We start from the raw sequence: 27560 nt of genomic DNA, 5'->3' as shown, positions 1-27560 counted from the left end.
AATACCTTCCTAAACAAGGCAAAATATCCAGACACCATAAAGGAAAAGCCAGACATATGACTACAAAAAATTTAAAATTTTAATGGGGAAAAAAAGACAATAAACCTCAAAAGACAGGTTATTAAAAAAAATTTCCAGAACAAAAAGCCAACATTTAAAGAAACGAACGAAAAAAAAAAAAAAAGAAAAAAGAAAAAAAAAGAAAAAAAAGAAAAAAAAAGCATAAATTGATGAAATAAATAAATAACAACCAAAAAATTGACCAGGCAACTCACATGGCAAACAAATCTAAGATAATCAACTTCACTTGTAGTATGGGAAATGCAAATTAAAGAAACAAGTGATCATTTTTAAAATTAAGATTAATTAAAAAATCTGAGGGAAATAATATCTAATGCTGGTGAAAATAATAGGAAGTCATATTTTAAACTCAGAGAAATGTGACCTACTCTAACATTTTTTGGAACAGTTATCTGGTACTATCTATTAAAATTAAAACCAGTCCTTTTGACTGTATCTTCTGACCCCGCAATCCCGTTTTAGGAACTCTACCCTTTAGAAACAGAAGCACAATCATATAGGCTGTATGAGTATAAACAGGATAATTACTTCAGCATTGCTCATGGTGGAAAAAGGCTATAATCAACAGGAGAGGATTTATAAAAATTATGATATAGTTATACTAATGAATGCTGTACAGCCTTTAAAAAAGAATGAGTTAGCATGTATCTAATGACCTAGACAGGTGCTCATGATGCATTAAGAAAAATCAGTTGCTGAGTAAAATGTGTAGATGACTATATTTCATAAAAACAAATCCCTTAAATCCTCTACATGTCCCCATTTTGATGAGCATAAAGGAGACAGAATAATATATAAGCTTTGATCTCTCAATAGTTTGGGTGGAGGGAGAGAAACTTTCTTTTTATCTTTAAATCATATCTAAAAGCTTTGTAATTGAAAAAAGTATTACAAAACTCATAATTGGATATAATATTCATGTGTAAATGACTTATAACTTGATTTTTGAACTGGCAAATCAGTTTCAACTGTTGACTTCTACACAATTATATACAAATTAATAAGTTAACAAGTGATATATATATAGATAGTATTTGTAACACAAAATGTTAATATCCAGAATACATAAATCATTATAAAGAAACAAAAACTCCCATTTGGTGACTACTAAAAATCACTGAATTACACATATGAAAGGGTGAGTTTTATCTTAATAATTAAAAAATTACTATAAAGAAAAAAATAAAGAATGGGCCAACAACTGAGGAGCCAACTTAAAAAAGAAAACCAAATTTTCTAATTGATTTTCCAGAAAAACCAGTTTGTATGCTGATAATTATAGGAGGAAACAATGATGGCAACACCAGGTGACGCCAGAATTGCTAGAGCATCTCCGTGGGAAGGTGAGAAACAAGCATAAGAGATTCATCTTAACTGAGAACACGGACAATTCATAGAAACAGAGGGGAGAGGACAGCATATGGACAGTGATGCTTTCAGATGTGGTACTGGAAGTTTTTTTTTTTTTTTTTTCTCTCTTTTTTTAAAAGATGACCGGTAAGGGGATCTTAACCCTTGACTTGGTGTTGTGAGCACCACGCTCAGCCAGTGAGCGAACCGGCCATCCGTATATGGGATCCGAACCCGAGGCCTTGGTGTTCTCAGCACCGTACTCTCCCGAGTGAGCCACGGGCCGGCCCGTGGTACTGGAAGTTTGTGGACAGTCTCCTCAGATGGCTTCTGTTATCTCAGTAAAAAAGAAGAAATAGGTAGCACAGACAGATGTCAGGGGAGATGGTACTGGTTGGATAACTTATATAGGGAGAGTGAACGAACCATGGAAATGTAATAAAATTTCTGGGCAGCATTAAGGCTCATTTGAGTTTATACTTACAAATTTAAAGTGAATCTGGTGATCAGGGCTTCATATTTTTCTCTAAGCACATTCAGCTTCATTGGTGCAGAGCAGGCAGTCAGATTTAATAAGGATTTGAGTTTTACTAAGCAAATACAACAAAAAATGGAGTTGAGGGAGTATACAAGGGAATGATTATAATAATGTACTACAAACTTAAGATTAGCAAAGAAATGAGGGCCTGGAGGGGAGAGGTACTGTGAAAAGGCACTACGATGAGTGGATTGTAGATCCTGGTGAGTTCTGAGGATTGTGGAAGCCTATAAGGAGTAAGCTAGAGAAAGATAGGAGGAAGTGAGAGAACAGGATGCTTGAAACTGAGACTGAGAAAGGATAGTAGTTATTGGTAATGACAAAGGGGTGAACAGCTTAGACTGATCTTGCTAATCAAAACCATGAGCAGAGAGGTCAAGGACTGACAAGTGGCAATTGGACAGTGATAGTAAGACAGAGACGAAACTCTCCAGGAGCAAGAAGGAGTGAACCAGGGATAGTGAATGACTGTGGGTGGTATAGTCTGATGATTATGAAAAATTTAAAGCTGGGGGGTTTTAGGGAGGAGGGAAGAAGAGAATAGCCTGTGAGTGGCACTTCGAAGGTAATAAAAACCATAAAAAACAAGCACTAAATGAGAGGCTGTAGAAAAGAGCCAGGGTTCAGTAAGAGCAATGGATCTCAGACTTTAGTGTGTGTGAGAATCGCCTGTAGGGCTCAACTATGGAGGATTTCTGACTTACAAAGTCCGAAGTCTGAGAAGTTGCGTTTCTAAAGAGTTCCCAGTTGATGATGACGCCGCTGGTCCGTGAACCACACATTCAGAGTAACTCAGAACAAAAAGAGGAAAGAAACAAGCAAAAAGGTTGACTATGTAGGGAATGGTGTTGATGACTTAAGAATTCCAGAAAACACAATGAGAAGGTTTTAGGAGTTGGAGAGGGATGAGAGAAGCCAGAACAGGGGTCCTCACAAAACCAGGTTTTAGCTGAAGTTATTTACATGCAAGAATTGAAGAGAAGCCAAGCAATCTTTCACTAAAAAAAAAAAAAAAAGGATAATATAGGAAGAATCGGTTATGAACCGATATTTTTCTCTGCTAAGCTGACGTCAACCAACTTACAAAAAGTTTGAGTATCTATAATGTGCCAGGCCCCTTACAGACTAAGAATAAGTGTCAAGTTGGTTAAACTAAACACAGTAACCATAACATAGCTTTCTATAATCTTTTATAATATATATAGATAATTATATATATACTTTTTCAGGAAAATAACATGATACACACTGTTTAGTAAACACGTACTAATTTCTTTGTTAAAAGTATAGTTGAATAAGAATAACTATCACTTTAATTCTGGCTGTTTCATGAAGGTAATACCACCATTTTAGCTGCTTAATCATGTTTTGAACCAAGATTTTTCAAAAATAAAAAAGATATTTCAAAAATCTATCATACTAATTATAAAGATAAATGAGGTCAAGAAAGTTTCCTTTTTCTCTTTCTCTCTATAATACACACACACTGAATTTTACTGTAGATGGTATTAGAATAGTGACCAAATCATGTTACACTTCAAGAGCTCAAAATTTTAAAAATACATGAAGCTGATACACATGACTTATACATAATCACAACTTAAAAATGATAAAACAAAAATATTTTATAGAATATTTAAATAAAAAAGACTTACTATAGTTAAATAAAATATTTAAACATTGATTGCTAATATATATATATTAAGAAATGTCTCATAAGTTCAGATAGAAACTTACGTACATAATTAAGATTTATGGTTAGTTATTTTGTCTCAAATTCAAACAGCTTTCAAACCAGAGGTAATACTTCCTTAAACTAAATTTCCATATAGGTTTTAAGAGTATAGAACCAGCAGAGAATCTTGTGTAACCTGACATTCAGGGAAACCAGGTTTATATTTGTTGGAAGTCCTAAATATTTTTGAAGACAGACAAATATTTGCTTTAAATGCTAAAACTCAACAGGAACTATGTTCTTGATACACTTTTATATATTCTTCATTTTTAAACAAGCAAGGACTATCTCTTTTGAGTTTTCATTGCTTAGAACATGGCCTGTAATACACAGCAGACAACTATTGTAGAATGAATAACATCTGGGAATTTATTCAATTTTTAGGATTCCAAAATTATAAAATTTCCTGTAAATGATGTCATTAAAAAAATGAACATATAGCTATTAAAAAAATGTAAGTGAAAATTGTTTAATCACTTTAGAGCAGTCAAAATACAATATAAGATTGGTACCTGAAAGCAATCATTTTACCATATGCATTTTAACCTATCCATTTAAATTGATGGTTAATTAAAAAACTGTTTTAATCAAAGTTGTTTTCAAACATTGTCATAATGTCGCTTTGAAGAGTCATATCAATGGTACCCGCCATCTGTAGAAAAGAGGAGAAAATTTCAATGCTACTTTAAAAATGTATGCCTTTCCTACATCTATATAAACATGATTAGGCAACATTTGTGAACAGTTAATACAAAATGAAAACGATTTATTTAACATAATGAATTGATAGAGAAAACTTCCAGTGTTTACAGAGTGGGTGTTAATAAGAACACAAACTGAGAGCACACAGTTTTATTTATTTCTGTAAGCAACATAATGTTAGACACACAAATTATTTTCTGAATGAACCAATATCTTCCCTATGTGAGAGAACTATAATATGTAATGTTACTGCCTTTGATTCTGCCACTTACTGTGTCACCTAAGGCAAATTATTTAACCAAGTCTATTCTATGTATTGGTATTTATGAAGATCCAATCAGATTACATGTACAACACTCAGCACAATGCTTTATTAAATGCTAAATGCCCATTAGGAATAAGCTGAAGTAAGAAAAAGCTAATTAAGAGAAACGAAACAAATGTTTACTATATTCTGAAGCCTTTTCTAAATGCCCTTGTTATACAGGTTAGATATTTCTTGGCATCTGAAATGACATCAAATATTAAAGTCCAGTGGGCTGGCCCGTGGCTCACTCGGGAGAGTGTGGTGCTGAGAACACCAAGGCCCCGTGTTCGGATCCCATATACGGATGGCCGGTTCGCTCACTGGCTGAGCGTGGTGCTCACAACACCAAGTCAAGGGTTAAGATCCCCTTACCGGTCATCTTTTAAAAACAAACAAACAAACAAACAAAAAAAACAAATATTAAAGTCCAGAAAATGTTGTTGTTGTTGTTTTTAATCAATAAATAGCAACAGACCAGAGTGGTAGATAAAAGTACCAACTTGCAACCAGTTGGTTAGTTTCCGGGATGGAAATCAGCATTCTCATTGGCTGTGTGGGAAAAGATTTGGAATTATGATTTACCTACCAAAAACAAATTTAAAAGGTATGTCTGACTCTTACAAACTACAAAAATTTCTTAAAATTTGCCTTAGAGACAAAAGGATACTTCTTAAACCCTAACCCAGGCTACTATCCTAATGCTCAACTCCTAGAATGCCAAATGTCTAGCCCAGGGCTGGCCTGTGGCTCACTCGGGAGAGTGTGGTACTGAGAACACCAAGGCCCCGGGTTCAGATCCCATATACGGATGGCCGGTTTGCTCACTGGCTGAGCGTGGTGCTCACAACACCAAATCAAGGGTTAAGATCCCCTTACCGGTCATCTTTTTAAAAAAAAAACAAACAAAAAAACCAAAAAACAAATGTCTAGCCCAGATAGTTCTTCAAAGTTCTATTTTAAGCCTCCACTATAAGAGTTGGATGTGGCTCCTTGTTTCCTTTTGCCACATGATCTCCTTGTACCCTCCAGCTGCCCTGCCTCTTTCCACCATGAGTACAAGCAGCCTGAGGCCCATGCCAGATATAGCTGTCCCCAAATCATGAGCCAAATAAACCTCTTTTCTTTATAAATTTTTAAAAAAAGTTGGATACATTGTCCTAGTCTAAATATCATGTGATACTGCTGTAAGTATCCAGACATACTGCAAAATTTAATGCATATGTAATGAAACCTATCCTTGTTTAAAGGTTGTATATATAGGCTTATTTAAGATTCTCCTGCATCTTGACTAAAATCTGTGTATATGGAATAATTATTGATAAAGAACTGGTTATTCTCTATAGCAATTAAACTTAGATAACCATGATTTAAATACTAACTAATGCTCTCTGCAGCTGACACCATAAGCAGGATATTCCTTAATACACACTTCAATCATTCAAATTTAAGTTCAAAAACTTGTTCAAGGGAACTGGCATCAGATGAACTTTTGAGAACTCTGCTAAGTGTCAAGATATTATAGCTTTTCAGAGTACAGACCTGTCAACTAGCACCAAGATAAGAGCTTGGGTTATTAAGAACGATAGCAGGTAGATCCAAGGTCAGGTTGTTAGTTATGGAGCTGCTAGACGTGACATTATTAGTCACATTTCAGCAGTTTCCAAGTCTAGTCAAATTCCAGACAAGTGGAATTATATCAGGTTACCTAGCTGGGTTGTTAGGTGGCAACTTAGTTGTTGTGAAATCACTTGGGGGTGACTGAAGTCAGACAGACCCTTGTGAATGCCAACAGGAAAAATTCCTCGGTTACCAGAAAAAGACTTCTGGTCAAGTACTAATAAAATTTTAATAAAAAGTTCCTAAACACCATTAAAAAAAAAAAAAAAAAGAGTATCAACAAGTAGCTATTTGAATTTAAGTTAATTAAAATTTAATAAAGTTTAAAATTCTATTCCTTAGTTGCATTAGCCACATTGCAAGTGCTCAATAGCCACATGTGCTAGTTGCTATTGTATTTGACTGGGTAAAAAAGAACATTTCTAGAAAGTTCTATAAGACCACACTGTTCTAAAGTAAACTCCACCATATGTTACTACACTGTTAAATACAATTTGTTTCTACTTCAGTTTTATAAAATATGAAGCTGTCAAAACTTTGTATTCATTATTTCCAAAGAAATTCGTTTGTAAAATAATCAAATTGCAGCCAAAGCCAGTATGTCCTATGAATTCACATGTCTTTTCCAGGATTACAAAAATATCCAGCACCCAACAGGGCAAAATTCACAGTATTTGGCATTAATGATTAACAAGTGTGCAAAAAAGCAGAAAAACACTATGCATAGAGCAAAGACTAATCAATCAACTGAAACTGACTTGGAACTGACAGAGATATTAGAATTAGCACAGAATCCCATTAAAACAGTTGTAACTATATTCCATTTGTTCAAAAATTTGAGAGATAAAAAAAATATATATGAAAAAGACCCAAATCAAACTTCTAGAGATAACTGCAGTGTCTGAGATGATAAACACACTGGATGGAATTAACAGAAGATTAGACACTGAAGACAAGATTGGTGAATTTGTACAAAATTGAACATGAAGGGAAAAAAGAATTTAAAAAATTAAAAGAGCATAAGTGAACCATGAGACAACTTTAAGTCGCCTAACACACGAGTAATTGTAGTCATCAAAAGGGGGTGAGGGAGACATTTGAAGAAATAATGGCCAAAATTTTTCCAAGCTTGATGAAAACAAACACAAATCTCCAATAAACTCAACCAATTACAAGAAAAATGAAGAAAATTTCTGAAACCCAGTGATAAATAAAAATCTTCAGAGGAAAGACATGTTATATGCAGAGGAACAAAGGCAAAAATATCAGATTTCTCATTGGAAACAATGCAAGCAAAGACACAGTGAAGGAATTTTCTTTAAAGTACTGAAAGAAAAAATATTAACAATCTAGAATTCCATATCCAGCAAAAATGTCTTTCAAAAAATGAAGGCAAGTTGAAAACATATCCACACAAAAACCTACACACAAATGTTTATAGCAGCTTTATTCATAATTGCCATAATTTGGAGGCAACAAAGATATCCTTCAATAGGTGAGTGGAGAACTAAACTGTGATCCCTCTGTACAATGGAATATTGTTCAGTGCTAAAAAGAAATGAGCTATCCCAATAGCCAAGATATGGAATCAACCTAAGTGTCCATCAGTGGCTGAATGGGTAGAGGAAATGTGGTATATTCACACAATGGAATACTGTTCAGTCTTAAAAAGGGAAGAAGGAAATCCTGTTGTTTGCAACAACATGGACAAACCTGGAGGACATTATGTTAAGTGAAATAAACTAGGCACAGAAAGACAAAGTATCACATGATCTCACTTATATGTGGAATCTAAAAAAGTTTAACCCATAGAAGCAAAGAATTGAATGGTGATTACAAGGGGTTGGGGGGGGGTTGTGGGGAAGGGAGAAGGATTATTCAAAGGATACAAAATTTCAGTTAGACAGGAGAAATAAGTTCAAGAGATCTAATGTACAACATGGTGACAATAGTTAATAACAATGTATTATATACTCAAAAATCACTAAGGGAATAGATTTTAAGTGGTACAACAACAAAAAGATAAGTATTTGAGGTAATGCATATAATAATTAGCTTGATGTAGCCATTTCACAATGTATACATATTTCAAAATATCATGTTGTACACCACGAACATATACAATTTTTATTTGACAATTAAAAGAATTAATTAAAAGAAAAGAAATGAGCCATCAGGCCACAAAAAGACACAGAGGAACTTTAAATGCACATTGCTAAGTGAAAGAAGACAATCTGAAAAGGCTACATACTGTATGATTCAAACTATATTGACATTTTGAAAAAAGCAAAATTATGGAGACTGTAAAAAGACTTGTGGTTGCCAGGGTTTTGGGAGGGAGGGCTGAATTGGCTGAGTACAGAGGACTTTTAGGGCAGGGAAACTATTCTGTACAGAACTACAATAGTTGGTACGTGTCATCTTACATTTTTCAACAACCATAGAAAGTACAACACAAAGAGTGAACCCTAATGTAAACTATGGGCTTTCCTTGATAAACTAAGGTTGGCAATGATGTGTTGATGTTGATGTGATGGTGATGGTGGGGGAGGGTGTGCGTGTCGGGGGAGAGGGGGTTGTGGGAACTCTATACTTGTGTACTTGGAGCTCAGTTTTATCATGAACCTAAAGCAGCTCTAAAAAATATAAAGTCTATTTATGAAAAAAAATTAAAATGCCAAATATAGGCATTTTCAGATACACAAAAGCTGAAATAATTCATCATTAGCAATCCCACACTACAGGAAATGTTAAAAGGAAGTCCTTTAGGGAAAAGGAAAATTATGCCATTAGGAAATCTCGACCTAAACAAGAATGAAGAGCACTGGAAACGGTAACTATATAGGTAAATATAAGATGTTTTTTCTTATTATTTAAAATAATTTAAAAAAATTAAAAACAAATAAAATAAAATATTTTAAGGGATAGTTTGAGAGTTTAAATAATAGCATAAAGGCTGAGAGGGGAGAAATGGAAGTTTATTATGCTAAAGCTTTTATACTAACCATGAAGTGGTATAACACATTGAAAGTAGACTGTGATAAGTTAAAGGTGTATACCATAACTCTAAAGCAACCACAAACATAACAAAAAGTTACAGATAATACACCAACAAAAGAGATAAAATGGAATTGTAAAAAAAAAAATACTTGATTAATACAAAAGAAGGCAGAAAAAAAGGAAAAAAGAGCAAGAACAGACAAGACAAACAGAAAACAAATGGCAAAATGATGGACTCAAACTTAACCATGTCCATAATCATAATGAATGTAATTGGTCTAAACACCCAGATGAAAAGGCAGAATTTTTTTTTAAATTAAAAAAAGCATAAGGGGCCGGCCTGTGGCTCACTTGGGAGAGCGTGGTGCTGACACCACCAAGTCAAGGGTTAAGATCCCCTTACTAGTCATCTTAAAAAAAAAAAAAAAAAAAGCACAAGACTACACTGTATGTTGCCTATGAGGAACTCACTTTAAATATAAAAACACAGAGAAGTTAAAAGTAAAAAGATGGAAGGAATTTTACCACACCAACACTAGCCATAAAAAGTTGAAGTGGCTATATTAAATTTCAGAGTAAATAATATTACCACAAATAAAGATCATCTTATAATGAAAAAGGGGACATGACAGAGGACATAGAGGATATAACAATCCTAAATGTTTATGTACCTATTAACAGCTTTAAAATACATGAAATAAAATCAACAGAATTATAAAAAGACAAATCTACAATTATACGATCATGGATGTCAATGCCCCCTCTCAATAACTGATAGAACAGGCAGGCAGAAAATCAGCAAGGAAACAGTGGACTTGAACAACACTATCGACCAACTTGGCTTGATTAACTCTCTATCCAACAGCAGCAGAATATGCATTCTTCTCAAGTTTACACAAAATAGACCAAGGTAGACCATAAACTAGGCCATAGATAAGTCTCAATAAATTTTAAAGAATTCAAGTTAGACATTGTATGTTCTCTGACCACAAAGGCATTAGAAATTACTAACAGAAATCACTTGTCAGAAAAGTCCAAATATTTGCAAACTAAATTAAGCACCTCTAAAATAACCCATGGATAAAAGAAGATAGCAACTCTAGTTTTTAAAATATCATTTTCTGTATATTAGGTCTCTTACAGGAAAGTCAATTTCTTAATCTAGCAGTCAATTAAAGGAACACTGACCTGGAACAGATGGCATATCTTTTGGCCACAATTCATAGGCAGTTTATGGATTTTTCAAGAATAATGATAGTAAGTGATAAGTCACTTCACCCAAGTGCCAAGCATTTTCTTATGTGCTTAATACATGTTTCATCATCACAATAGGAATTATTATTCCCACTTTACAGATAAAAAAAATTTAGTCACAGAGAGGTTAAATAAATTGCCAAAGCCCCAAAGTCTAGTAAATGGCAGAACCAAGATTTGAACCCAGGCAGTCTGGTATCTCCAGGATTGATACTCTAGTATTGCATTATTTTTGCCTCTTTTGACTATCTAATTTTTATTTCAAGCTCTAATTTTAGAACATGGTCCTCACTAAAGAGGTCCTCTACCATCACTGAAAAACACCCTGAATGCATCTTTGAACATAAAAAAGAGTGCTCTGTTAAATCTTCTCTTTGTTAGCTAGATTAGGTAAACTAAAATTCACTTACTGCTTCTCTCCGCCTCCGCTCTTGCTCTTTCTCCCTTGCTAAATTACGATTTTTCAGAAGCCAAGGTTTGCTTTTATCTTGAACTTCCAATGACTGCTGATGTTCTTTCTGCTCTTCTCCATGGCACTTATTTTGTATTTTACTTGAAAAAGATTCTAGAGTCAATCCATTTCCAACGTCCCTTAAAGAACAATATAGCTCAAAGTAAGTTTCAAATTCTTTAAAAGTTTTTATTACAAAGATATGTTATTAAATAACAAATATGAAACAATGTACTAGACACCCATTTATGGTAATATTATGACATTATTTTTAAGTTTTTTTTTTTAATGGGTCAAATTTTACACAGTGTAATTTATGTCAACAAAGAAAAGGTTTTGAAAAACTGATGAAGGTGCACTACTAGTATCTTCTTACGTATAGAATGGAAAGACTATAAGACATTTTTAGAAAATAAAGTCTTCTTAATTTAGTAATATTAGAATCTTTACTAGCTTAATCACTTGATAACTCCTATCTTCTTTAGATACTACTACTTAGAAAAAATATCAGTAAAAATGTACTTTTCGCAGTTACAATTTACTTTGTGTTCTACTAAATTGCTGAATCATAGTCACTAGACAAATAAGAAAATTAATGTATTTAAAATGCATTTCTATGCCTCCCAAGGCTTCCTTTAATTCAGTAAATTACAGACCTCTGATTTTCTTGAGATACTTTTGGTTCCTTAGTATTTTGTACCAGATGTTTCCGTATTAGTTCCTGTGTTCGGGCTTTTACTTCCTTTTCTATTGCTGCTTTTCTGAATTGGTTGAAGAGCTCATCTGATGATTTCAGTACACCTGCTGTTTTCACTGGTTTGCCTAAACTTCTCCAAGAGTCTGCATTCTTTATCTTTATATCCTAAAACAAATACTTGATTCAGTCTAGGTTTACAGATGTCAACCAAATTTTAGAAGTAAGACAATAGTTTTTGATACAGTAATAGATCCAATTAAGATTGCAAAGGCCTTCATGTACTTTTAGTAAATCTAAGTTACAGGTTACAAAAGTCAGAAAAAATATGAAAATACTGTAACAGAACATCTAAATTCAATTATTTATCTAAAACCAAATTAAAATACCATGTTCAACAATTATTTTAATTTAACCTAAGTCATAATTTGCAAGGAGTATAAAAATAAACCACTCACTGCATTCAAGATAATTACGATTATATAAGGAAAATAAAGCAAATACACAAATGATTAAGAAGAGCAAAGTAGATTATGCCATAAGAATGGCATAGGATTTGTTGAGAACTCTCTGGCATAGTCATGTCTTTCCTTTTTATGGTATAAAGAAAAAAATTAACTGATGTGACCGCTGTTCTTAAACAAGACGCCATGGTCAAGATCTGTGCTGCCCAAAAGAAATATATATATAATTTACAATTTTCTAGTAGGCACATAAGAAAAAAATTTTTAAAAAGTAATTTTAATATTTTGTTTAACCAGATATACCCAAAGCATTATTACAACATGTAATCAATATAAAAGATTTAAGATATTTTATTTTTTCATACTAAGTCCTCCAAATTGTAATTTATTTTATGTTTATAGCACATCTCAATTCAAATGGTAAATTCTAATTAGAAACAATTGGTCTGTAACAAGATTTCAAAAAATTTACAGTTGAAAAAGTAATTGTGTATAACCGAGCTATTCCAAACATACTCAAGTTTTTGAATAACAGAACTGTATCAGTTTCAAAATTTAAAGCACTTAAAAAATAAATTTTAAAACTTAGCTTCTCAGTTGCTCTAGCCACATTTCAAGGGCTCAATGTGCCATGTGACTAGAGGCTACCATATTGGACATTACAACTTTAAATAGACCTTCTAAGAGTTAATCTGCTTGTCTATGGTAAGGAAAGAGGAATATGCAATACCTAAACATCTTCTGTTGAAGTGTTTTGGATAACTGTCTCCTTAATAATTATGCTTGTTCTTTTGGTATAGTCATATAAAATATTAGGGGAAAACGTGTCTAGGGTCCCGTAAAAGGCAAGAGATAATTTATGACTAGATATATCCATAGGCCTTTAATTTCTGTCCCAAAGTAATAAAAGGAGTCAGAACATCCCTCCCCATACCTCACCACACACACAAAGACCTTCACCAATGGTCACACAATTGGGCTTTTGAAGTCTTTCTTATAACTTGTCATAAAGCCTGTTTTTGTCCCTATCAATGGAATGGGCTAAATATCAGTTCCAGGGCTCATGTGACTACTCAATCAGCTAAAGATTCTCCCCTTCTGACAGATGTGAAATAGGACAGGTGATACCTGGTAAGATTGGTATTTCATTGCAATGAAATTTTGGCAGACCCTAAAATGGGAGAGAAACTTCGCATGTGGGTTAATTTTTCAGTTATTACGGAGAATGAGACTTTTGACAAGTAGAGATGAGGATGAAAACCATTTCTCGTGGAAGAAAGAATATAATCAGATGTACTATGTTATCAAAGATAACTATTATCAAAGACGCTAGGTGTATCTCGGGAGAAACGAGTAGTTCAGTTTCAGTGAATTATAAAGCAAATCAGTTAAGCCTGAGAAGCTAGATTGGGGTCACAACATAGAGGTGCTTAATCTTCATTCTGGAGACAGGAGTTGGAACCACTAAAGCTTTCATATGAGTAATGTGACCACAGCAGTATATCCAGAGGACTAATAGAAGAATGTTAAAGCTGGGATGGATGAGAACAGGAGAGTCTCAGGTTAGTCAAGAGCTCAAATCAAGGCAGTAAGACCTGGTTTCTGTTGGTGGGAAGGGAAAAGGAGAAATCTTTAGAAGTAAAACCCAAAGAAGTTAGCAACTCCTTCACTGTAGGGGGGACTGAGAAATTGTCAAAAATGATAAAACTTGTAAGAGGTTAGGTCCAGAAGTGTATATCTGAGTCATCTGTATAGAGACCATAACTGAAATACTACAATGGATGTTCATTCAGAAAGAGGTAATAGAAAACCATGGTTAGACACCACACAAAGACTCTGGGAGGGAAGCAGTTATTTCAGAGGTTACTCGTTCCTTTTACAGGCATGGGGAGGCAGCTAGATGTTAGGTAAAATTAAGACATTGGCTCTCATCTGGGGGTGATTTCCCCCCTCAAAGGGGGACATTTGGCAATGTCAGTAGACATTTTTGGTTGACGTTTGGGGGGTTGAGGGAAAGGTTATTACTGGCATCTAGCTGGTAGAGGTTAGGGTTCCTGTTCAGAAAGATTTGCCCAGCCTAAAATGCCACTAGTGCTGTAGTCAAGAAAACCTAGCTGAAAAGTAAACAGGTACTGGGAAAATAATACAAAAAAGAATAATTAATAGGGCTACTGAGATGATAGAAGAGTGCCACAATAAATATGCTGAATGAAAAAAAATTAAGAGCAGAGATGGAAGGGTTAATCTTGGCAAGAAGGGATAGCTTTTCCTGAGGCAGAAGTAAATAAGGAAAGAATGGCAAAGCTAGGGATTCCGAATAGAAAGAAGAGAGGTTGAGAGTTTGTTGAAATCATTTGTTTTAATTATAGCTCTCATTTGGGCAAGATGCTTAAGCCACCTGGGCCACAATTTATTCATAAAGACTAATTCCCCAAAATTTCTTCCAGCACTAAAATTCTGTAGCCTCTCTTTTCAATAAGCAGTAACACTCCTGATAGTGAGGGAGCATGGGTGGGAAACGATGTCAAGAATGGAAACAGTTGGCTTGACCATTTGTTGTGAAGAGAACAAGCTTCATAATCTCATTTCTTCAACTTTCATTCCAACATTTCAGTTCCTACTATGTGCTAGGCCTTGGGAAGAAAAAAAAGAGTAGTCTGATGTCACTTTCACCTGTAGCACAAACTTCAATGGTATGAAATATACTTGATGTTTTGATGCTTATTTTTGCTGTAATCTCTTTGCCCTTTTGGAAATTTTCTTACTGTTTTCAAACTTTATTTTGGGCCAATCAAAATCACAAAGTTTGTTAAATTAGAAACATAAAGATCCTAGTACATGGTAAGCCAAATGTTTAATTTAAGAAACACTGCAGCACTATTCTTTCTATCCTAAAGGAGATAGAGGACACTTCCATTGTTAAGTAAAACAAAAAATAATAAAAAATTAATGTTGGTTGTCGGAAAAGGCTCTTTTTAAATGGTTCTTTTCCATACTTATCCATAACAAAACACCCACATTAAACATAGTCAGTCTTTAATGATAACACTTGGTAGCAGAGCAATATGTAAGAAAATCAGAAACTAAGACAGCACAAGGGTGCAAGCACTATGCTCCTTGTGGTGAAATATTAGATTTCCTAAATGTGCCCAAACAATAATCTCAAACACTAAACTTTGCCTTCTGAAGTACTTACAAGGACAAAAGAAAGGGAAGAAAAAGAGAGAAGGAAGGAAGGAAGAGAAGGAGGCAGGGTATGTAAATATCCCTTTCATAGTCAGCTTCTGAAAGTTAGACCCAAGCACCTAGAGCAGCACCCGATGTATCCAATGTATCCCCCAAATCCAGAATATTTATTGAAAGAATGGTATCAGTGTGTGGTTTGAGGATTAAGTATACATAAGACTCCATCAGGAAATCCCCACAACAGATTCTAAAAGATAACCATTTATCACATGCTTTAAAATTGGGATCGCTGGCAAATACCAACATTACAGAATTCATAATTAAACACAAGCATGAGGACTGATGGTAGTGGGTAGGGGAGGGCTGTTGCTAACAGGCATTTTTTTTTTTAATTACACAGGCAAAAATTAAACTGAGAGATCCAAAATCTCATTCAAGTTAGGGCTTAAAATAATTCTTGTCCCACTTCCATACTCAATTTTAATCCCTTCAAGATTTGTGAGAAAAATAACATTACTTCTACCTTTTGCACAGGAACTTGACGTTGAGATTCTAACACCACTGTGTCATTGTCATCAGACGGATGCATCACAGTTAGGCCATTCAAGAGTTGTTCAGAATCACCTAGATGCACACATTTTTAGAATAGTATAATCGAAATATTTCATCTTACTTATTTGGAATTTGATTTTTTTTTTCTTCCGGGCCAGACACTATGAAAACAAAATGACTCATTTTTTGATGCATCTTAACTTTGGAGTATTCTTAGCTGGGGACTTGTTATACTGTAAACATTTCTCCCTTGAAAGATACCTCCTTTTTTTCCTTTTTGTTGTTGTTGTTTTTGCTCTGGTCAGCATGAAGGATAGTTGACATTGTGGCTCACCCCCAAAACCTATTTTATCTGTCCCCGTGCTACAGCAGCTCACCAGTGGGTAAAATGACCTCAGTTCCAGAGGTAGGTTTTGATTAGGTTGAGCTAATCATGGTAATTCTATCTCCCCACCTATTGGTAAGTGGTAACTCATTTAGGAAGACCAGAACGATGTGGGGCTTCTGGGGAAAGATGCTGCCTGACCGACCAATTTGAGAACAAACAAAACACAGAGAATGTTAGAACTAAGACAAGAGACACCCATAATAGTTAGTGAGGAAATAGGGATAAGAAATGCAAAAGGTTTGACTTTCTGAGGTAAAAAGAACTATGCAATCTCATTAATTCTTAAGCTTTCATACAAATATTTCATTTATTATTATAGGTGAAGGTAACTACAGAAATAGAGTTTGAGCCCTGATCAAAACATGCCTAGAAGATTGGACTATCTTTGGACTAGTGGTTATGTATGCCAACAGAATTACTTACTGTTAAACTCAGTTTGAGCTGAGTTTTCTGTCATTTGCAACTAAGAGTATCCTGATGTAAGAAACTTAATTGATCATTTCTGTTTCATTTCTCTCTAGTCTTGTCTATAGGTCCTAACTAATGGCAAAAGTTTGGAGGGAACAAATAAAAACTGAGTTGCTGTCCTTGTTAACTGACTCAAGCTCACAAAATCCTGGCCACTTACATATCATAGGAATTTAGATTTAAGCTTCTACTAACCACCAATCCCTTGACTGATTCTCTTACTAAATAACACTAGTTGAAGTTGAGGCTAGAAGAAGAGAATGAGGAACATCAGGGGAGAGGAGTGAGCATGGGAAGGTGAGACGAAACACTGTTGAAGGGTGCATGAATGAATGAATGAATGTCCCTACACAGCCCGACGTACATCTGTTTTCTCAGTTCAACAAGGAATGGAAAAATAGTGAGAAAACCTCTAAGCACAGAACTATATCCCTTCTCTGCTCAGGGTCAGATATTATTTAAGAAGTAGAAAGAACATATATGGCAAGTGAAGTAAATTCTAAAATGACTCTCAGTTTTCTGATTCTAAGTAAGTGGTGATAGTACCATTATCAAGAATTAAAGAGAGGGCTGAGCCCGTGGCGCACTCGGGAGAGTGCGGCGCTGGGAGCGCGGCGATGCTCTCACCACGGGTTCAGATCCTATATAGGAATGGCTGGTGCACTCACTGGCTGAGTACCGGTCACGAAAAAGACAAAAAAAAAAAAAAAAAAAAAAAAAAAGAATTAAAGAGGAAAGATTAAAATCTGGGCATTAAAAAGGGGGAATTCACACTGGTTTCAAGATGGCGGCAGCTGCGGCGGCTGGCGCGGAGTAGCTGAGGTGGAAAAGGTGGCCACTGGGCCTCAGGCAGCCGGGAAACTTGTGGACCTTCCTCTGGCCATCTCTTAAGGGAGGATTGCTGCTGCTGGCCGGTCGTGGGGGCTCAACGCCACTTTGCCCCCGGCAGGAGAGGCTGCCTCATTTACAGGCAACAGCTTTGAAGTGTGGAGCAGGAAAAGAACTGATTCTTAGCTGCAAAAGTGAGTCTTGAAACAGGGAACACGGCGCCAGGGCTGCTGTGGATGCAGCCAGGATCCCGGAGGCTGGGGCCGCACTGAAGGCGGCCAGCTGCCCTATCCAGGATTCGAGGTTTCAGGCCGGCATTAAAGAAGACTCCTGGGAGCGCCCGAGCGGCGCCGCGACTGAACAGCCCGAGGCGGCAGCGCCCAGAACACGGAAGGCAACAAACCAGAGACAGAGCGAGCGCCCGACCTGGCACAGCACTGTGAGTGATCCCTGGCACAGCTCTGTTCGGGGGGTGGATGCCCACGCGGCTCCCCGCCTGCACCACCAGGCCACTCATTGCCCCGGTGCTGCCTCCATTTTCCCAGGTGCGGGCAGCTCCGCCCTGCTCGGCCATCACTGAGCCCATTTGCTTGGCCTGGTGCGGGGCTTTCCGGACCCTGCGGGCCGACCTCCTCTCCCACTCCCTCCACGGTTCTCTGGCAGGGCTGGGGGTGTGGGGCGTCCCGACCAGTGTTGGGAGGGCTAGGAAGTACGGGCGGGCCGACTGTCACTCCACCACACCCTGGACTCCGGCCCCCGGTAAACTTCCTGTTACTGGGAGGCAGATACCATCTCTGCGACCACCAGGTTGGAAAAAAGCCTAACGAATTTCTGGTTGGGAATAGTGTGGTAGGAGAGTTCCCAGGTCCGCTTGAACCTGCCGGAGAGCAGGCTGCAGGCGGGCACTAGACTCGGTTTATACCGGGGGGATACAAAGGTGAACAAGACCCGAGAAAGATCTACACAGTGCTACAAAGGCACCCAGAGAGACCGGTCGTCTGTGCCTAGCAGAAACCTGGTAGACTTCCTGGGCGAGGCGGTGCTGAGCAGGGTCTTGAAGGCCCAGCTGATAGACGAGGGGTGCAGAAGACACGCCCCAACCCAGCACAGTGTGCACAGAGGGGGGAGACGTGCGGCCAGGGAGGCGGAGACTCGACAGAAACCATACACCCGGTGGGGTCGCCACTGCACGATCTAACAGCCTGGGCCAGAGCACACGGAACGGGGAGAAGTCCTGTACAGAAAGTGAAAGCTCAACAGAGATCACACACCCTGTGGTACGTGATCCACCAGCCCAGCAGAGTACAAGATGACCAGAAAGGTGGATCCCCGGAGAAGCCCAAGACCCGAGGCAACCACACACACAAGACACTAGAGGCCAACTGAGCAGTCACGGCGGGAGCCATACCAAATTGGCAACCACAGCAACATCCTAGTTAGTCATTAGTCTTAAACCGGTGGACTGTGAAACCCCCTGCCACAATGAATAAACACCAAAAAAAAGACACCAGAAATACAAAAAATCAAGAAAGTACACCACCAAAAGTTAATAAATCTCATACTCTAGATCCTATAGAACAAGAAGCCCTTGAAATAACTGACAAGGAATTTCGAGTGATAATTCTAAGGAAACTGAATGAGATACAAGAAAACTCAGCTAGACATCATGATGAAATGAGGAAAAGTATACAGGATCTGAAAGAGGAAATATACAAGGAAATCAATGTCCTGAAAAAAAATGTAGCAGAACTTGCTGAACTGAAGAAGTTATTCAGCGAAATAAAAAACACAACGGAGAGTTTAACCAGCAGGCTTGTCGAAGTTGAGGAGAGAACCTCTGAACTTGAAGATGGGCTGTTTGAAATAACACAAGCAGACAAAAAGAAAGAAAAAAGAATCAAGGACATGGAAGAAAATCTGAGAGAGATATCAGACAACCTCAAGCGCTCAAATATCCGAGTCATGGGTATTCCAGAAGGGGAGGAAAATGGAGATTCCATTGAAAACATATTCAACAAAATAGTGGCAGAAAACTTCCCAGGTATAGGAAAAATCACAGATCTTCAGATCCAGGAAGCTCAACGATCTCCAAACGTATTCAACCCAAAAAGGCCTTCTCCAAGACATGTCATAGTCAAATTGGCAAAACTCAGAGACAAAGAGAGAATCTTAAAAGCTGCAAGAGAGAAGCGTCAAATCACCTATAAGGGAGCCCCAATCAGGTTAACATCAGACTTTTCATCACAAACCCTAAAAGCTAGAAAGGAATGGGATGATATTTTTAAAATACTAAAAGACAAAGATTGCCAGCCAAGAATACTCTACCCTGCAAGGCTATCCTTCCAAAATGAGGGGCAAATAGTATATTTCTCAGACAAACAAAAACTGCAGGAGTTCACTACCACACGACCACCCTTACAAAAAATCCTCAAGGGAGTACTGGGTTTGGTTCCTGAAAAATAACTACCACTGCCATAAAAACCCAAGAAAAATCTAAACCGGCTAGTACAATAAAAATGGCATTCATAAAGAGAAAACAAGCTAACAAAAACACTAACTACAACCTAAGGAACCAACAAACAAAGAAACCAAACAGTAAATCAGAAAGCAAGGAGCAAAAGACACCTAAGACAACCAAACAACCAATAAAATGCTAGGAGTAAATCAACACCTTTCAATAACAACTCTTAATGTTAAAGGCTTAAATTCCCCAATTAAAAGACACAGACTGGCTGACTGGATCAAAAAGCAGGACCCAACTATATGCTGCCTACAAGAGACCCACCTCGCCCATAAAGATTCACACAGACTAAGAGTGAAAGGATGGAAAAAGATTTACCATGCAAACAGAAAAGAAAAACGAGCTGGAGTGGCTATTCTTATATCTGACAAAATAGACTTTAAACTAAAAACCATAAAAAGAGACAATGAGGGACACTACTTAATGATAAAAGGACTGATCCATCAAGAAGACATAACAATCATAAATATGTACGCACCCAATGTTGGAGCAGCCAGATTTATAAAACAAACTCTATTAGACCTAAAGAAGGAAATAGACACTAATACCATAATAGCAGGGGACCTGAACACTCCACTGTCAATATTAGACAGATCATCTAGGCAAAGAATCAGTAGAGAAACACAAGATCTAAACAAGACTCTAGACCAATTGGAATTGGCAGATATCTACAGAACATTCCACCCAACAACCTCAGAATATTCATTCTTCTCATCAGCACATGGATCATTCTCCAAGATAGATCACATATTAGGTCACAAATCAAGTCTCAATAAATTCAAAAAAATTGGAATTATCCCATGTATCTTCTCAGACCACAATGGATTAAAACTAGAAATTAATAACAAACAAAACTCTGGAAACTATACAAACACATGGAAATTAAACAGCATTCTACTTAATGACATATGGGTCCAAGAAGAAATCAAGCAGGAAATCAAAAAGTTTATTGAAACTAATGAAAACAATGATACATCATACCAAAACCTGTGGGATACTGCAAAAGCAGTATTGAGGGGAAAATTTATTGCATTAAATGCTCACTTCAGAAGAATGGAAAGATGGCAAGTGAACAACCTAACACTTCACCTTAAAGAACTAGAAAAACAAGAACAATCCAATCCTAAAGTTAGCAGACGGAAAGAAATCATTAAGATCAGAGCAGAACTGAATGAAATTGAAAACCAAAAAACAATTCAAAAGATCAACGAATCAAAAAGTTGGTTTTTTGAAAAGATAAATAAAATTGACAAACCATTAGCATGGCTAACAAAAAAAAGAAGAGAGAAGACTCAAATAACAAAAATTAGAAATGAAAAAGGCGATATTACAACTGATTCATCTGAAATACAAGGAATCATTCGAGACTACTATAAACAACTGTACGCCAACAAATTTGAAAATCTGGAGGAAATGGATAAATTTCTGGACACACACAAGCTCCCAAAACTGAACCGTGAAGACGTAGAAAATTTGAACAGACCAATAACAATAAAGGAGATTGAAGTTGTTATCAGAAGGCTCCCAACAAAGAAAAGCCCAGGACCAGATGGATTCACAGCAGAATTTTACCAAACATTCAAAGAGGAATTGACACCAATTCTTTACAAACTATTCCAAAAGATTGAAACGGACGCAAATCTCCCAAACTCATTCTATGAAGCAAATATCATCCTGATACCAAAACCAGGTAAAGATATAACCAAAAAAGAAAACTACAGGCCGATATCCTTGATGAATATAGATGCAAAAATCCTCACTAAAATACTAGCAAACAGAATACAGCAACACATACGAAAAATTATTCATCACGATCAAGTGGGATTCATCCCAGGGATGCAAGGTTGGTTCAACATACGCAAATCAATAAATGTGATACACCATATTAATAAACTCAAACACAAGGACCATATGATCATCTCTATAGATGCTGAAAAAGCATTTGATAAAGTTCAGCACTCATTCATGACAAAGACCCTCTATAAGTTAGGTATAGAGGGAAAGTATCTCAACATAATTAAAGCCATATATGCCAAACCCACTGCCAATATCATCCTGAATGGGGAGAAGCTGAAAGCTTTTCCTTTAAGAACAGGCACTAGACAAGGATGCCCACTCTCACCACTCCTATTCAACATAGTGTTGGAAGTACTAGCCAGAGCAATCAGAGAAGAGAAGGAAATAAAGGGCATCCAGATTGGAAAAGATGAAGTCAAACTGTCCCTGTTTGCAGATGACATGATCCTATATATCGAACAGCCTAAAACCTCTACAAAAAAACTGTTGGAATTGATAAATGATTTCAGCACAGTAGCAGGATACAAAATCAACACACAAAAATCAGTAGCATTTCTTTTCTCCAATAGTGAACATGCAGAAGGAGAAATCAAGAAAGCCTGCCCATTTACAATAGCCACCAAAAAAATAAAATACTTAGGAATTGAGTTAACCAAGGAGGTGAAAAATCTCTATAATGAGAACTACAAACCACTGCTGAGAGAAATTAGAGAGGATACAAGAAGATGGAAAGATATTCCATGCTCTTGGATTGGAAGAATCAACATAGTGAAAATGTCCATACTACCCAAAGTGATATACAAATTCAATGCAATCCCCATCAAAATTCCAAAGACATTTTTCTCAGAAATGGAAAAAACTATTCAGACATTTATATGGAACAATAAAAGACCACGAATAGCCAAAGCAATGCTCAGCAAAAAAAATAAAGCTGGAGGCATAACACTACCTGACTTTAAGCTATACTACAAAGCTATAATAACCAAAACAGTATGGTACTGGCATAAAAACAGACACACTGACCAATGGAATAGAATAGAGAATCCAGAAATCAACCCTCACACTTACTGCCATCTGATCTTTGACAAAGGCACCAAGCCTATTCACTGGGGAAGGGACTGCCTCTTCAGCAAGTGGTGCTGGGATAACTGGATATCGATATGCAGGAGAATGAAACTAGATCCATACCTCTCACCGTATACTAAAATCAACTCAAAATGGATTAAGGATTTAAATATACACCCTGAGACAATAAAACTTCTTAAAGAAAACATAGGGGAAACACTTCAGGAAATAGGACTGGGCACAGACTTCATGAATATGACCCCAAAAGCACGGGCAACCAAAGGAAAAATAAACAAATGGGATTATATCAAACTAAAAAGCTTCTGCACAGCAAAAGAAACAATTAAAAGAGTTAAAAGACAACCAACAGAGTGGGAGAAAATATTTGCAAAATATACATCTGACAAAGGATTAATATCCAGAATATATAAGGAACTCAAACAACTTTACAAGAAGAAAACAAGCAACCCAATTAAAAAATGGGCAAAAGAGCTAAGTAGGCATTTCTCTAAGGAAGATATCCAAATGGCCAACAGACATATGAAAAAATGCTCAACATCACTCAGCATCCGGGAAATGCAAATCAAAACCACATTGAGATACCATCTAACCCCAGTTAGGATGGCTAAAATCCAAAAGACTATGAACGATAAATGCTGGCGAGGCTGCGGAGAAAAAGGAACTCTCATACATTGTTGGTGGGACTGCAAAATGGTGCAGCCTCTATGGAAAATGGTATGGAGGTTCCTGAAACAATTGCAAATAGATCTACCATACGACCCAGCCATCCCACTGTTGGGAATATACCCAGAGGAATGGAAATCATCAAGTCGAAGGTATACCTGTTCCCCAATGTTCATCGCAGCACTCTTTACAATAGCCAAGAGTTGGAACCAGCCCAAATGCCCATCATCAGATGAGTGGATACGGAAAATGTGGTACATCTACACAATGGAATACTACTCAGCTATAAAAACGAATGAAATACTGCCATTTGCAACAACATGGATGGACCTCGAGAGAATTATATTAAGTGAAACAAGTCAGGCACAGAAAGAGAAATACCACATGTTCTCACTTATTGGTGGGAGCTAAAAATTAATATATAAATTCACACACACACATACACACATACACACACAAACGGGGGGGGGGGAAGAAGATATAACAACCACAATTATTTGAAGTTGATACAACAAGCAAACAGAAAGGACATTGTTGGGGGGGAGGGGGGGAGGGAGAAGGGAGGGAGGTTTTGGTGATGGGGAGCATTAATCAGCTACAATGTATATCGACAAAATAAAACTTAAAAAAAAATAAAATAAAATAAAATAAAATAAAAAAAAAAAAAAAAAAAAAAAAAAAAAAAAAAAAAAAAAAAAAAGGGGGAATTCAGTTTTTACTGAATGCTGTTTGAAATACCTATATGATGTTTAAGTCAAGATGGTCAGTAGGGCTGTAGAAACATGCCTGGGGCCTGGATATGTTGAGCTGTAAAAATGAGACTAGAAGTCATGAACATCAAAGAGATCAAACAGGAAGAATGTGTAGAGCCTGGCTTTCCAACCTTTTACATGTCATGATATGTAGGAAATGGTCACTAGTTCAGTAAGCATGTGCGTTGGAACATGATTCGGAAGCTCTGAGTAGAATAAAAAGATGAGAGGCTTACAGATGTAACTCAGAGTATTATCAACATCTAAAAGTAGGCAGATAGAGATAAATGTAAGGAACACTCAGAGGGGAATGGGTTGGTCAAGAGAATAGAGTCATAGAAGCCTAGGAAGTGTGTCAAGGATCCAACTCTGAAAAACTTTTGAGTGAATGACCCTCTGACACTGCAAAACACTGCAAAAGTTATCTTTCCTCAGAAACCTGTTCTTTATCTGTATTCGGGGTCTGTCAGCCTGGACCTGTCAGCCAGTATCCTCTGAACCACCAAAGCTTACATACCTTTATTAACCTAGCATATGTTCATAATTTGCAGACCTGCTTATTCTAACCTTGTAATTTCTTTCAACTTTCTCCTTTTCTTTCTTTCCATCACTTTACTTCATTTTTTCCTGACTGCTGCAACAGCCCCATTGGTCTCCTTCTCCAGTCTCTATGCCCCATTCTCTCAACTGACCTACATAGCATTGGCAGATTAATTACCTTGAAGTGCACCCTTGGCTCAGAAAACCTTCACTGGCTTCCCACTAACTATATACCATTACCATTAAGTCCAAAATATATAGATTTCAAGGTTCTTTTTTCTTTTTTTGGTGGCTGACCAGTACAGGATTGAACTGGACCTTGGCGTTATCAGCACCATGCTCTAACCAACTGAACTAACTGGCCATACACTTTGGGTTTTGATTTTTTTTCTCCAAGGTTCTTTATGATCTGAACCTGATCTGCCTTTCCAAATTTATTTCTCCACATTCCTGTTTAACCAACCGAAGCTTTAATCACATTGAATTCTTAGTTGCCTAAATACCTTCACATTTATGTTCTTTCCTCCATCTGGAACGTCTTTCAATCCTAGATATATGAGGGTACTTCAAAAAGTCCATGGAAAAATAGGATTAAAAGATAATATAAATCTTTCCATGAACTTTCCAAAAACCCCTCATACATCTGTAACCCTTATTTTTTCTCCAGCATCCAGAGAATACCTCTGTAAAATATTCATCTGCCAAAGAGATAAGGTAATTCTGCCTTCCTCAACTCCTTAAATTTTACTTTTGCTTCTTTTAGGGCATATTATTTTTACTTTAATACCAGTTGTTTTTTTCTCCTATGAGATGGCAAATTCCTTGATTTACCTTTTTCATTTGCCACGTATTAATCCATGTTGATAATGACAGCATAAGTATCTGTTATGGAAAAAACTCAAGGCAATTCAGTAGAGATTTTTATGAGATGGGAAAAGGGTAAGTTATAACAATAAGGTTAGTAATCATTTGTGGCTTAAAATTTCAAGTTACAAGGAAAAAAATTAGACTTCTTCCATTTCATGTGGGGGAGTTTTGAAGAAAACTATTAACATTTGAAAATTCAATTTCTTAAATCTTTTATGTACTCTGTCAATTTGTCAAACTATTTTTCTAATAAGAAAACTTCAGCATAAAAATATATTACTTTATAAATTAAATTTAAGGTAATATTTAAGCAAAAAAGTATTTCCACTGAGATTAAACTCCAGAATAGCACATTTTTCTGTATATTTTATAGTTTAATGTACATTTGCAATTCCCTTGGGCATAGCGCCACCTACAGTTGGCAAATGCAAACTACTCTGGTTCTGAAAAACTTGTTAATTGCAGAATAGCCACTCCAGCATCATCCAAACTTTCCCTTTACTCACCGGCATATATAAACTGAATCTGAAGTAGTACAGTAAACTGATCTCCTTTCTGAAGACTTAGGCATTAAAAGCCTGATTTTTCACAAAATAGGAATAAAAGAAAATCTTGACTGCATTCTTGCCATTGTTTTTCATGGTCTTTATTCTTTTTCAAGGGCAAGGCTATCCCTACCATTCTTCTACAAACACACTCTAGTGAAAACAGTAACTTTCCTACTCTGGCTCTTTCTAATCAGGCTTCAGACATGTTTGAATCTGATTCAAAAACTCAAAAACAAAACAACTTCTCTCTTCTAAAAAACCTATCTTCCTGTTAAAGCCACAGCTGTCTTTTTTTTTTTTTTTCTTTTGACCGGTAAGTGGATCGCAACCCTCGGCAACCCTCAGCACGGTGTCTTCTGCACCACGCTCAGCCAGCGAGCGCACGGGCCATCCCTGTATAGCATCCGAACCCGTGGCTTTAGCACTACCAGCGCCGCACTCTCCCAAGTGAGCCACAGGGCCGGCCCAAAGCCATGGCTATCTTACATCCCCTTCAAAACAAACTTCTTGAAAGACTAGTTTACATTCACTGTACCCAGATTCCATTACTTCTCAATTTACCACAATCTGGCTTCTGGCCCAATGACAATGGCTACTAAAAAAGCTTTTTGCAAAAGCAAAAATTCTTGCATTGCCAGTTTTAACCCTATGTCTTCATTCCTCATCCTGCTTTAATGTAGTATGTGATTCTCTTGATGATGATTTCCTTCTAAAAACTTATCTTCCTAGGCTCCTTTTATACCATTTTTACTTTTTCTCCTACTTTTGATCCCCTTCTTTTAACTTATTAATTTGTTCTACTTTTACTGAGGAAGTTTTGCTTCCTACAATTTTGTCCTTAACCTTTTCTCTTCCTGCTCTGCACATTTTCCTGGGTATTTTTATTCATTCTCATGGCTTTAAGTAGCTTCTATATATTGGTAATTTCTAAAACATGATTCCGATTATACCCAGTTAAATCCAGAAACCTATTTCTTGTATTAGATTTCCAATTACATATTCTGTAGTGCCTCAAACATGGCCAAAATGAGCTCTGCCTCCTATTTTTCAATCCAACTAATATTCTCCTAGGTCATTCATTTTAACAAAGCCTATCAATTGTGCCACAAAATTATCTTTCTAATATATACACATCCTTTCTATACTCACTGCATTAGTTTTGGTTGTAATA

The 27560-nt window shown here is 36.6% G+C and overlaps 1 protein-coding gene across 3 annotated transcripts in view; it reads right to left on the bottom strand.

The window, feature by feature from the left end:
- Window positions 1-4287: 4287 nt before the first annotated feature.
- BRDT (bromodomain testis associated) overlaps window positions 4288-27560 on the bottom strand; it is a 49642-nt gene continuing 26369 nt past the window's right edge. For all 3 annotated transcript variants that reach the window (XM_063105273.1, XM_063105271.1, XM_063105272.1), the window contains 4 exons: window positions 15903-16003; window positions 11692-11897; window positions 10995-11175; window positions 4288-4356 (listed from right to left, as the gene is read on the bottom strand). In XM_063105273.1, the coding sequence (XP_062961343.1) occupies window positions 4288-4356; window positions 10995-11175; window positions 11692-11897; window positions 15903-16003 (557 nt within the window). The remainder of the gene's footprint in view (window positions 4357-10994; window positions 11176-11691; window positions 11898-15902; window positions 16004-27560) is intronic.

The sequence above is a fragment of the Cynocephalus volans genome, chromosome 8, assembly GCF_027409185.1.
Source record: "Cynocephalus volans isolate mCynVol1 chromosome 8, mCynVol1.pri, whole genome shotgun sequence".
Classification (NCBI taxonomy): Eukaryota; Metazoa; Chordata; class Mammalia; order Dermoptera; family Cynocephalidae; genus Cynocephalus; species Cynocephalus volans.
Note: the sequence above shows the minus strand (reverse complement) of the source record. Positions and strands in the feature narration are given on the sequence as shown.